Genomic DNA, 14,049 nt, shown 5'->3' on the forward strand with positions numbered 1-14,049 from the left:
GTTCAGCTCGACCGTCGAATTTCTAAGGAACACAAACAAATAATCCTGGGAGGAAAGCACGGAGGAAGCCATTGGTGGAAACCAAAATATATATCAATATAATATATATATATATCAATCCCTGTGCCCCACTGGCTGTAAAGAAGCGACAAACATACTGTATGCACTAATGTAACAGGAAATGTAGGCAAACACTTTACAGGTTTATAAAGGGAAGGCAGTAAGCAAAGGATTTAAGAAACAACATTTTTTTTTTTTATTTTAAATTATCATCTATATATATTTACAGGAGATAATCAAATTTCAGTTTCACATTGTAACAATTCAACCTGCAGTTGCCTCAGTAACAAAAGGCTTGTTTTTAAAGAGGCAACGACTGTCGTCTTAGATTCTCTACATTCACTCTGAATACCCAGTATAAATTGATAGGCCAAACGTGTAGATCATTGGCCATTACAGAGACAGCTGCCTTTTGTCCAGGCTTCTCTCAATGTCATCAATCACCTGGACAGCCGCTTTGGGAATACGGGTTCCAGGTCCGAATACACTAGACACGCCGGCGTTGTATAAAAATTCATAGTCCTGTTGAAGGCAGAAAATGAAAGAAGTAAGGAGAAAGGAAATTCATAAAACAATAATTATTATCTCTACAGTAAATACTTCTGTATATATTTGTTGCATTAAAAGGAGAAAGAAAGGTAAAAACTAAGTAAGCTTTATCAGAAAGGTCTATGTAAATACAGCCATAAGCACTCACAGAAACGCTGCACTGAGTCCTCTGTCAAAAGATTTGTTGTGTCTGTTTTCCTGTGCCAGAGACACGCATCTCCTCTCTCCTGCTCCCCCCTCCCTCAAGAATGCTAAGAACTCCCTCCCCCCCATTAGGAATGTGGATCTGAGCCAATCAGAAGGAAGCTTTCTCATAGTCTTACAAACTGCGCATGTACACCGGTCTTGGTCTCGGAGCAGGAGCGAGGCATTATGGGAACTTTCTTTACACAGCTTAGTGTTTTTTCTTCCTGTTTGGCTTCTGATCATCTGAACAGGTGAAATATGGGGAGACTTAAGGGCACTATTGAGACAACTGGAGGTATGCCTGCAGCTTGGGATTAACTCTTTATTAGCCTTTCCTTCTCCTTTAAAGCAATACTGTCATGGGAAAACATGTTTTTTTTCAAAACCCATCAGTTAATAGAGCTTCTCCAGCAGAATCCTGCATTGTAATCTGTTTTTCCCATGGGGCTAGCCATATTCTTCATTTCCCAGGGTGCCACAGCCATGTGACCTGTGCTCTGATAAACTTCAGTCACACTTTACTGCTGCGCTGCAAGTTGGAGTGATATCCACCCCCCCTCACCCCCAGCAGCCGATCAGCAGAACAATGGGAAGGGAGCAAGATAGCAGCTCCCAGTAGGTATCAGAATAGCACTCAATAGTAAGAAATCCAAGTCCGGCTTGGGACTCCTCCAGTTACATGGGAGAAACAATAGGTTAGATGAAAGCAGTTCTAATGTGTAGCGCTGGCTCCTTCTGAAAGCTCAGACTCAGGCACATGTTACTGCTGCGCTGCAAGTTGGAGTGATATCCCCCCTCACCCCCAGCAGCCGATCAGCAGAACAATGGGAAGGGAGCAAGATAGCAGCTCCCAGTAGGTATCAGAATAGCACTCAATAGTAAGAAATCCAAGTCCGGCTTGGGACTCCTCCAGTTACATGGGAGTAGGAGAAACAATAGGTTAGCTGAAAGCAGTTCTAATGTGTAGCGCTGGCTGAAAGCTCAGACTCAGGCACAATGCATTGAGATGGCGCCTACACACCAATATTACAGCTACAAATACATTTGTTGGTTCAAGAATAAAAGTTTAAATGGCAGAGAGAATTATTTGCTGTGTAACAATGTCATTTAGAAATAAAAAGTACTCTATAAAAATCATGACAGTATCCCTTTAAGGTATCCAGCAAACAAGTGAGTCTCTCAAAGTCTCTCCCCATGCTTTCCTACGACCAAAGGCTACAGAAAATTCCATCTGTGCTCATGTAAAAGTATTCCTAGATCCTGTAATGCTGGAGGAGCTGCAGTCGTTTCGTACCTTAGGGGTACTTAATCATAGGCTAGGTAGCCTATGATTAAGTACCCCTAAGGTACGAAACGCATAAGGCTTCTGTCTGATGTTTTATGGATTAAATAAACTATAAACTTTTATGAATATTACAAGCTGCTTCTCTTGACTTCCTGATGCATTGTGGATACCAGAAGTGCCTGCCTGCTGTTTTTTTCCTGTGTATTCCTGTATGGCTCCCTAAGCTGAAGGTCTGGGGGGGCATGAGCACCTGGACCCACTTCAATTGGGGGTAAGATTCTACAAAACCACGACTACTGCTATTCCTGTGATAAATGTGTGCATTTCCTATTAGCTGGATGCATTTTTATCAAACAGGAAAATACAAAGCTACTGAAATTAACTTACAAAGTTCATCCAGGGACTGGTTCAACTGACCTTTTGAAATTAGGAAAGACTTTGTCCTGCTCTGAAGAACACTGGAGACTTTGAATTGTTTGAACTTGATGGACTTGTGTCTTTAACCTCAACTTTTATGTCACAGCTGAATTTATAGTATGGCATCCAGTTAAATATAGCTGAAAGTAATCTTTGATTTTCCTGAAAAGTATTTTTGAAACACTCTAGGCCACATCATGGATGTCAGTGTTCAATTTCAAAATGATCCAGGGGCTGATTTTGAACTTGGCTGAACTTGATAGACATAACTTTTTTCAACTTTGACTTATAGGTTACTACTGAATGTATGGTATGGCATATCTTCACATCATGGACACCAGTTGGACCTATTATGGTGTCTACCGTGGATTCAGCAGAGGGCTAACAGATTTAGGTGGTCAGACCGAGCTGAGTAAAAACAAACGTTAAGATACTATGTATGAGATCTCCCAGTGAAAATGGGGTGGGGGGGAGGGCAAGAAGGGAATAAGGTGCTGGGTGTAGGCACAATTACACTGAAAACCATCCATGACAAGAGCAACAATTTTGCAGGGGTAATGGATCTTCTATAGACCCCTTTTGCGGTTTGTCTTTCCACTATTGCTGCACTTGATTATATCAGTGCTTCTTTAAAGCAGTACATGTATGGGACCTGTTATCCAGAATGCTCGGGACCTGGGGTTTTCCGGAAAAGGGATATTTCCGTAATTTGGATATCCATAACGTAAGTCTGCTAAAAATCATTTAAAAATATTGAATAAACCCAATAGGTCTGTTCTGCCCCCAATAAGGGGTAATTATATCTTAGTTGGGATCAAGTACAGGTACTGTTTTATTATTACAGAGAAAAGGGAATCATTTAACCATGAAATAAACCCAATAGGGCTGTTCTGCCCCCAATAAGGGGTAATTATATCTTAGTTGGGATCAAGTACAGGTACTGTTTTATTATTACAGAGAAAAGGGGATCATTTAACCATTAAATAAACCCAATAGGGCTGTTCTGCCCCCAATAAGGGGTAATTATATCTTAGTTGGGATCAAGTACAGGTACTGTTTTATTATTACAGAGAAAAGGGAATCATTTAACCATGAAATAAACCCAATAGGGCTGTTCTGCCCCCAATAAGGGGTAATTATATCTTAGTTGGGATCAAGTACAGGTACTGTTTTATTATTACAGAGAAAAGGGAATCATTTAACCATGAAATAAACCCAATAGGGCTGTTCTGCCCCCAATAAGGGGTAATTATATCTTAGTTGGGATCAAGTACAGGTACTGTTTTATTATTACAGAGAAAAGGGAATCATTTAACCATTAAATAAACCCAATAGGGCTGTTCTGCCCCAAGAAGAATTAATTATATCTTAGTTGGGATCAAGTACAGGTACTGTTTTATTATTACAGAGAAAAGGGAATCATTTAACCATGAAATAAACCCAATAGGGCTGTTCTGCCCCAATAAGGGGTAATTATATCTTAGTTGGGATCAAGTACAGGTACTGTTTTATTATTACAGAGAAAAAGAAAAATCATTTTTAAAAATGAGAATTATTTGCTTATAATGGAGTCTATGGGAGATGCTCTTTCCGTAATTCAGAACTTTCTGGATAAGGGATCCCATACCTGTACACTTTAGGTGAAAGGACATGTACAAAGCAAACTGCACAAGCTTATTTAATGAAACCAACAGAATATTAAAAGCTTTGTCATATGGAATAGTAAAAAAAAACAAAAAAAAAAAAAAAAAAACTTACTTGTGGTGGGATGACACCTCCACAGATAACCAGAATGTCAGGACGCCCAAGAGCGCTCAACTCTTTGATCAGCTCAGGAACGAGTGTTTTGTGCCCTGCAGCCAACGTGCTTACTCCTACGCAATGAACGTCAGCATCAACAGCCTGCTGGGCCACCTCCCGGGGTGTCTGTTAAAAAAGGAACTGTAAGAGTTAGAGACTCCTACCCTGATAACATAAAATAATAAAATGACTCATATTCAATTTTTTGTCCCTCCTGCTTCCCTAAGGAGACAACCCAATAGTTGAGGAGATGGCTTTCCCATAGTTTGGAACTATCTGCAAAACAGGTTTCTAGATAATGGATACCCAACTGTATGGGATAGTCCAAAATATCACTCAGAAAAGCCTCTGGCTCCATCAGCATATCACGGATATAATGGATAATTTATTGTAGCCAATTTTCATTGTTCACAGTGGGTAATAAAAGAAAAATTGACAAAATATGTATCATAGGAAAATAATTATAGAAAATTCATTTTTTAGTAAGTCATTATTGAATTAGAGAGGGTCCAGAGAAGGGCAACTAAGCTGGTAAAGGGTATGGAAAGTCTCAGTTATGGGGAAAGACTGGCCAAGTTGGGTCTGTTTACACTGGGGAAGAGGCGCTTAAGGGGTGACCCCTCACCCACTCCGTTTAGAAGAAGGGAGGTTCCATTTAAATATTCGGAAAGGGTTTGTTACAGTGAGAGCTGTGAAGTTCTGGAATTCCCTCCCCGAATCAGTCGTACTGGCTGATACATTATATAACTTTAAGGGGTTGGGTGGCTGTTTAGCAAGTGAGGGAATAAAGGGGTATGGGAGATAGCTCTCAGTACAAGTGAGGGAATACAGGGGTAGGGGAGATAGCTCTCAGTACAAGTGAGAGAATACAGGGGTAGGGGAGATAGCTCTCAGTACAAGTGAGGGAATACAGGGGTAGGGGAGATAGCTCTCAGTACAAGTGAGGGAATACAGGGGTATGGGGGATAGCTCTCAGTACAAGTGAGGGAATACAGGGGTATGGGAGATAGCTCTCAGTACAAGTGAGGGAATACAGGGGTAGGGGAGATAGCTCTCAGTACAAGTGAGGGAATACAGGGGTATGGGAGATAGCTCTCAGTACAAGTGAGGGAATACAGGGGTAGGGGAGATAGCTCTCAGTACAAGTGAGGGAATACAGGGGTAGGGGAGATAGCTCTCAGTACAAGTGAGGGAATACAGGGGTATGGGAGATAGCTCTCAGTACAAGTGAGGGAATACAGGGGTAGGGGAGATAGCTCTCAGTACAAGTGAGGGAATACAGGGGTAGGGGGATAGCTCTCAGTACAAGTGAGGGAATACAGGGGTATGGGGGATAGCTCTCAGTACAAGTGAGGGAATACAGGGGTAGGGGAGATAGCTCTCAGTACAAGTGAGGGAATACAGGGGTATGGGAGATAGCTCTCAGTACAAGTGAGGGAATACAGGGGTAGGGGGGATAGCTCTCAGTACAAGTGAGGGAATACAGGGGTAGGGGAGATAGCTCTCAGTACAAGTGAGGGAATACAGGGGTAGGGGAGATAGCTCTCAGTACAAGTGAGGGAATACAGGGGTAGGGGGGATAGCTCTCAGTACAAGTGAGGGAATACAGGGGTATGGGAGATAGCTCTCAGTACAAGTGAGGGAATACAGGGGTAGGGGAGATAGCTCTCAGTACAAGTGAGGGAATACAGGGGTAGGGGGGATAGCTCTCAGTACAAGTGAGGGAATACAGGGGTAGGGGAGATAGCTCTCAGTACAAGTGAGAGAATACAGGGGTAGGGGAGATAGCTCTCAGTACAAGTGAGGGAATACAGGGGTAGGGGAGATAGCTCTCAGTACAAGTGAGGGAATACAGGGGTAGGGGGGATAGCTCTCAGTACAAGTGAGGGAATACAGGGGTATGGGGGATAGCTCTCAGTACAAGTGAGGGAATACAGGGGTAGGGGAGATAGCTCTCAGTACAAGTGAGGGAATACAGGGGTATGGGAGATAGCTCTCAGTACAAGTGAGGGAATACAGGGGTAGGGGGGATAGCTCTCAGTACAAGTGAGGGAATACAGGGGTAGGGGAGATAGCTCTCAGTACAAGTGAGGGAATACAGGGGTAGGGGAGATAGCTCTCAGTACAAGTGAGGGAATACAGGGGTAGGGGGGATAGCTCTCAGTACAAGTGAGGGAATACAGGGGTATGGGAGATAGCTCTCAGTACAAGTGAGGGAATACAGGGGTAGGGGAGATAGCTCTCAGTACAAGTGAGGGAATACAGGGGTAGGGGAGATAGCTCTCAGTACAAGTGAGAGAATACAGGGGTAGGGGAGATAGCTCTCAGTACAAGTGAGGGAATACAGGGGTAGGGGAGATAGCTCTCAGTACAAGTGAGGGAATACAGGGGTAGGGGGGATAGCTCTCAGTACAAGTGAGGGAATACAGGGGTATGGGGGATAGCTCTCAGTACAAGTGAGGGAATACAGGGGTAGGGGAGATAGCTCTCAGTACAAGTGAGGGAATACAGGGTATGGGAGATAGCTCTCAGTACAAGTGAGGGAATACAGGGGTAGGGGGGATAGCTCTCAGTACAAGTGAGGGAATACAGGGGTAGGGGAGATAGCTCTCAGTACAAGTGAGGGAATACAGGGGTAGGGGAGATAGCTCTCAGTACAAGTGAGGGAATACAGGGGTAGGGGGGATAGCTCTCAGTACAAGTGAGGGAATACAGGGGTATGGGAGATAGCTCTCAGTACAAGTGAGGGAATACAGGGGTAGGGGAGATAGCTCTCAGTACAAGTGAGAGAATACAGGGGTAGGGGGGATAGCTCTCAGTACAAGTGAGGGAATACAGGGGTAGGGGGGATAGCTCTCAGTACAAGTGAGGGAATACAGGGGTAAGGGGGATAGCTCTCAGTACAAGTGAGGGAATACAGGGGTATGGGAGATAGCTCTCAGTACAAGTGAGGGAATACAGGGGTATGGGAGATAGCTCTCAGTACAAGTGAGGGAATACAGGGGTAGGGGAGATAGCTCTCAGTACAAGTGAGAGAATACAGGGGTAGGGGGGATAGCTCTCAGTACAAGTGAGGGAATACAGGGGTAGGGGGGATAGCTCTCAGTACAAGTGAGGGAATACAGGGGTAAGGGGGATAGCTCTCAGTACAAGTGAGGGAATACAGGGGTATGGGAGATAGCTCTCAGTACAAGTGAGGGAATACAGGGGTAGGGGGGATAGCTGTCAGTACAAGTGAGGGAATACAGGGGTAGGGGGGATAGCTCTCAGTACAAGTGAGGGAATACAGGGGTAGGGGGGATAGCTCTCAGTACAAGTGAGGGAATACAGGGGTAGGGGAGATAGCTCTCAGTACAAGTGAGGGAATACAGGGGTAGGGGAGATAGCTCTCAGTACAAGTGAGGGAATACAGGGGTAGGGGGGATAGCTCTCAGTACAAGTGAGGGAATACAGGGGTAGGGGAGATAGCTCTCAGTACAAGTGAGGGAATACAGGGGTAGGGGAGATAGCTCTCAGTACAAGTGAGGGAATACAGGGGTATGGGAGATAGCTCTCAGTACAAGTGAGGGAATACAGGGGTAGGGGAGATAGCTCTCAGTACAAGTGAGGGAATACAGGGGTAGGGGGGATAGCTCTCAGTACAAGTGAGGGAATACAGGGGTAGGGGGGATAGCTCTCAGTACAAGTGAGGGAATACAGGGGTAGGGGGGATAGCTCTCAGTACAAGTGAGGGAATACAGGGGTAGGGAGATAGCTCTCAGTACAAGTGAGGGAATACAGGGGTAGGGGAGATAGCTCTTAGTACAAGTGAGGGAATACAGGGGTAGGGGAGATAGCTCTCAGTACAAGTGAGGGAATACAGGGGTATGGGAGATAGCTCTCAGTACAAGTGAGGGAATACAGGGGTAGGGGGGATAGCTCTCAGTACAAGTGAGGGAATACAGGGGTAGGGGAGATAGCTCTCAGTACAAGTGAGGGAATACAGGGGTATGGGGGATAGCTCTCAGTACAAGTGAGGGAATACAGGGGTATGGGAGATAGCTCTCAGTACAAGTGAGGGAATACAGGGGTAGGGGAGATAGCTCTCAGTACAAGTGAGGGAATACAGGGGTAGGGGAGATAGCTCTCAGTACAAGTGAGGGAATACAGGGGTAGGGGAGATAGCTCTCAGTACAAGTGAGGGAATACAGGGGTAGGGGAGATAGCTCTCAGTACAAGTGAGGGAATACAGGGTTATGGGAGATCGCTCTCAGTACAAGTGAGGGAATACAGGGGTAGGGGAGATAGCTCTCAGTACAAGTGAGGGAATACAGGGGTAGGGGGGATAGCTCTCAGTACAAGTGAGGGAATACAGGGGTAGGGGAGATAGCTCTTAGTACAAGTTGCCCCAGGGACTGGTCCGATTACCATCCTTAGGCAGGGTATATATAGGCATTATGGTTGAATGTCTTTTTTCAACCTAACTTACTATGTTACTATGTAATACTGAAGACTGGGTGAAGATGAGTTCCCTACAGAGTGGGCTTTGCTCCAATGGGACAACCACTAGGGTCAGATGTGCTATGTGGACTGTTTTTGTAAAAATGCGAATATCACAACTTAATTCAAAGGAACAACTTAGACAAAAGCCCAGCTTATAGGGCATGATAAATAGAGCATCTATATATATATATATATATATATATATATATATATATATATATATATATATATATATATATATAAGCAATGGAAAGCCTAGTGGTGATTTGTGACATTTTCTATAATTCACTTCCTGACATTTTAGGGAAAATCATTCACAGGAAGTGCCTTATTGCATTACTCTATAGCTGCAATTGCATAATTCACACACAATTCACACAGGATAACTGGCAATAATGTCATAAATGTTATAAAACATTTTCCTGAATTTTACAAATCTAAATCAACAAATCTTTTCTATATCCCTCTCCATGGAAAGCGGATCAACATTTCTTTTTCAACTGTACTAAATTATGCATGAATTTAAACCCTATGGTGTATCCACCACATGTATTGTCATACATTATATAGTCTTGATAGCACTCTAATGAATAATAGAGGGTCTTTCTTTATTGCTCACGTATGAAGAGCTAACCATGAACTCTATTTGCCTTCACTTTGCCTTCAATAAAAAATATGAAAATATAACTAGGTTAATGCTTGTTATTGGTAAGGGGCCGATTTGTCAAAGACTGAAATAGGGAATACTGATGAATAATCATGTATTTAAGCTGTATGAGATATGTCCTGTAATAATGCTAGTACAGGTATTGGATCCCTTATCCGGTAACCCATTATCCAGAAAAATCCAAATTACGGAAAGGTCATCTCCCATAGACTCCATAAATCAAATAATTCACATTTTTAAAAATGATTCCCTTTTCTCTGTAATAATAAAACAGTACCTGTACTTGATCCCAACTAAGATATAATTACCCCTTATTGGGGCAGAACAGCCCTATTGGGTTTATTTAATGGTTAAATGATTCCCTTTTCTCTGTAATAATAAAACAGTACCTGTATTTGATCCCAACTAAGATATAATTACCCCTTATTGGGGGCAGAATAGCCCTATTGGGTTTATTTAATGGTTAAATGATTCCCTTTTCTCTGTAATAATAAAACAGTACCTGTACTTGATCCCAACTAAGATATAATTATCCCTTATTGGGGGCAGAATAGCCCTATTGGGTTTATTTCATGGTTAAATGATTCCCTTTTCTCTGTAATAATAAAACAGTACCTGTACTTGATCCCAACTAAGATATAATTACCCCTTATTGGGGGCAGAATAGCCCTATTGGGTTTATTTAATGGTTAAATGATTCCCTTTTCTCTGTAATAATAAAACAGTACCTGTACTTGATCCCAACTAAGATATAATTACCCCTTATTGGGGGCAGAACAATCCTATTGGGTTTAATTTATGTTTAAAAAATTCCCTTTTCTCTGGGAACAATCCTATTGGGTTTAATTACTGTTTAAATAATGTTTTTAGTAGACTTAACGTAAGAGATTCGAATTATGGAAAGACCCCTTAGTATGTGTATGGCTACCCTTAGAAATGATCTAAGACTGGAAATAATAAGGATGTAAAGTAGGACTAAAGGACAACTGAGTCTGTAGATACTAGACGAAGAGCAGGAATTAAATCACCTTTACGGATATATGGAGAGCTGGATTAAGTTTGGCAAAGAATATCAAGGATAAAGTTTAAAGCAATGAAAACAAACAGAAGGATTCTTGACCAAATCTAGCCGGACTTCCACATCAAGCACAACTGACCACATTAAAGCTGTTTGACTTTAGACACAGTAAGGGAAGAGATAATTCATTAGAAAAGCAATTATGCTTGGAAGGAAAGGAATGATCCGGAACACAATGGATAGCTGTACAACAATCATTGAGAAGTCTGAAGGCCAAAAAGAAGACAGCGTGTCCGAAGAAACACTGTTTATAAGTTCTCCGGGAGCCTAAACCAACTTCAAAATATATATATTTTACATGAAGGCAGCCCTATCTCATAACATAGTGATTTATTGCTGATAGTTTACACTGGAAAAGAAGCAGCAACAAAGTACGTGGAGCTGTTGAGGAAGGCTTCTATTTAAAGGAAAACCATACCCCCTGAACAATGTAGGCCTTTATAAAAATATTATATGGATATATATAATAACTAGTGATGAGCAAATCTGTCCCTTTTCACTTTGCCTACAAATTTGCAAAACTCTATAAAAATTTGTGAAATGTGACTGTTTTTGACGCACACAGTTTTTTGTTGCACCCAAGTCCATTTTGACTGGACAATGGCCAATTTCACGTGACAGCACCCATTTTGACGTGATAACGCCCAATTTAATGTGACCACATCCAATTTGATGCAACTGTCATGTATTTTGAAAGGGCAAAATTTTGTGCCTGTTTCGCGAAAAAATTTGCCGATGGCGAAATGCGGAATTTCGCTGCAAATCCACGCCTGGTGAAAAAATTCGCTCATCACTAATAATAACCAGCTCACAAGTAAAACCCTGCATCATCTAAATAAACCATTTTCATAAAATATACTTTTTAGTAGTATGTGCCATTGGGTAATCCTAAATATAAAACTGCCATTTTAAGTACCAAGGGCCGCCCCCTGGGATCATAGTATTCACAGTGCACACAAACAAGCCAAGGCACACATACATGCTAGGCCCCATCAGCCAATGAATGGGCAGAGTTCTGCCTTTTGCTCTCACACTACTTCCTGTTACAGTTAGAGCTGCATCATTTCCTGTCAGCTGATCTCTGAGGGAGCACACAGCCCATCACTAAATGGCGGCTCAAGGGAAAGGATGTAAAAGGCCAATATTTACTGATATATATATATTCCACTTTGCCGAGATTCTTTAATAGGTCACTTAACATAATATAAACGGTCTGTTGGTTACGTATTCATTCTGGGGGTATAGTTTCCCTTTAATAACTATGGGAAAAGCTGAACATAAATTTATTCCACTAGGAATGGATGTTATCGTACTAGAGATTTCTATTATAGTGAGCTGTTCTATACTAAGTAGACATAAAAAATACATTTAGGAAATGGATGGACAAATAATTGATGGCCTGAAATACCACTTTGCAATACATCTGTCTCCCTCCACCTGATTCTCACCCCAACTCGAGTAGGGCTAATTCAAGGCAATTGCCATTGTCCACTGAAACAATATTTTCGCCCACACGCGCTTGGTAACACGATTATAAATGCAAGAGAAACATTAGAGCTCTGCGGAAAACATTCCTGCACGACTCTTAAATAGAAAGGGTTGAGAACTCCCGAGAGTTCCCTTTCCAGCCTTATTCAATTATGGATGGATTTAAATCTAACCTATATCTACAACATGAAGTGCCAAGCATTATAGGACCAGGATAGTACCCAGCTTAATAATTCAAGACAATTCTTTTTTTTTTTTGCTCTATGAATCATAGACCTCCCTATGAACTACATAACAAACCAAGTTCGCTTTTTTACAATCACACAGGAGCCAATTAATGTGCATATATGCTTTTTTGGAGTAGGGCTTCTACTGTTAAATCAATAAATCATGCTTGGACCATCAAGCATTAGCTTTCTGGCTATCACATCAAATTCATATCGAGAATGAGAAGATATTTGTACACTGTGATTTATAGACCGACACATGTTGTATCTCAAAATTATTTCCCCATGTCAAGTGAGCCATCAAATCCAGTAGATAGGATAGACATGATGAGGTTGGTAAGAGTTGGAAGAAGCACAATGGAGGCATTTAGTCTTTCCCATTATGGGCTAATTTGTGCACTCTGGTGAAACAACATCACAGCAATTTGGTCACCTTTGCCCTGCAAGATCAATTCTGCAGTAAATAGGCGATGTACACAGGCATTCATATGTAAATAGTAGGCTTAGAGAGCTGTGATGCTTCCAGGAACACTATGATAAACATCAGTTTTTTTGTATCTGACAGAAACGGACACTTACAGGCAAAACTAAAGACAGGAGAAGAAATATGAGCAGAATCCATCTGAATGTCAAAGAGAATAACAGTATTACAGTTGAGGTGGCAGATGTAGGTCTCGCTCATTGCAAAAATACCAGAGCACCCCTACACACCTATTTGATCATCATATATAAGCCTGTAAATGTGCCGTATGCAGCCCAATATTGGCAGACGACTTGAGCATTGGAGCAGCAGCCTACTGACCCATCCATGGGCTCAAAATGACCTCCCTTAATATCTGGTTTAAACCTGGGAAGGCTTTCCTGCTTGGGTTCCTGCATATAAGCCGATTGTTGGTCCAAGGCCAACCCCAGTTTGGTCCATCATTCGGGTGAGGAAGAATTAACGATGGATCGTTTATGCTCTTTTCCAAAAACCAACACAGTGGTGGGGTTAAGGGTGAGCAGATGGATTATCAGAAATAACGCCAAAACAAAACAGAAAATAAAGAAAAAAGGTATGTTCAGTATTTGGAAACTATAACGAAGGAACATGAAAAGGGGACCCTAGTAATTTAGTAGAGAAGACTGGTACCATTTCCTTGATGCACAAAACTTCAGAAGTAACACAAAGGGGAAGATACAATATAAATATCTATATGCGCAAAATAAATAAATCCTAAAGGTGACCATACACGTAGCAATTTCGATCGTTCCCACCCTCCACTGACGTTCAAGGCTGAATCGTCATATATGGAGGTAGAAACAATAGAAATTCTACCCCCTTCTGCCGATTCAGACCTGAAAGTAGATTTGGCTCAGGCGCCTTCAATGGCGCCCGATCAAAACCATTTAACCTGGCCAATCGACCGATATCCGCAGCCTTTTGCGATATTGGTCGCCTCGTCGAGCCTTGTATCATACGAAACAAGGTTTCGTATGATATCATCGGTGCGTGTATGGCCAGCTTTGGGGAACTTTACCTTACTAGCTGTTGCAATGCTAAACCAGTGAAAACAATTACACATTGTCCTCATAATATTTCTATTACACAAATAGATCTTGTCTGCTTTTAGTTATTACCTTTGTGATTAAAACTGGATTCATGGAATCAACAATGTGATTAAACCTGGGAAATCTCAGAAGAAATTCTGTAATGTGTATGTACCTGCCCAGGGTGGTGCAGCGTAAAGATGGTGGTGACACACTCTGCACTAAAGAACCCTAGTCCAGGGCATTTTTTTAAAAAAAAGAGGAGTGCTGGCCCAGGGTA

At 42.0% G+C, this 14,049-nt stretch overlaps 1 protein-coding gene across 4 annotated transcripts in view; it reads right to left on the reverse strand.

Moving 5' to 3' along the window:
- Positions 1–232: 232 nt before the first annotated feature.
- The window catches only part of mmut (methylmalonyl-CoA mutase), a 50,028-nt gene continuing 36,211 nt past the window's right edge, over positions 233–14,049 (reverse strand). For all 4 annotated transcript variants that reach the window (XM_002933563.5, XM_004914951.4, XM_004914952.3 and 1 more), the window contains exons 12-13: positions 4,256–4,423; positions 233–582 (exon numbers count right to left, since the gene is read on the reverse strand). In XM_002933563.5, the coding sequence (XP_002933609.2) occupies positions 454–582; positions 4,256–4,423 (297 nt within the window). In that variant the 3' untranslated portion in view covers positions 233–453. The remainder of the gene's footprint in view (positions 583–4,255; positions 4,424–14,049) is intronic.

Source organism: Xenopus tropicalis, chromosome 5 (assembly GCF_000004195.4).
Source record: "Xenopus tropicalis strain Nigerian chromosome 5, UCB_Xtro_10.0, whole genome shotgun sequence".
Classification (NCBI taxonomy): domain Eukaryota; kingdom Metazoa; phylum Chordata; class Amphibia; order Anura; family Pipidae; genus Xenopus; species Xenopus tropicalis.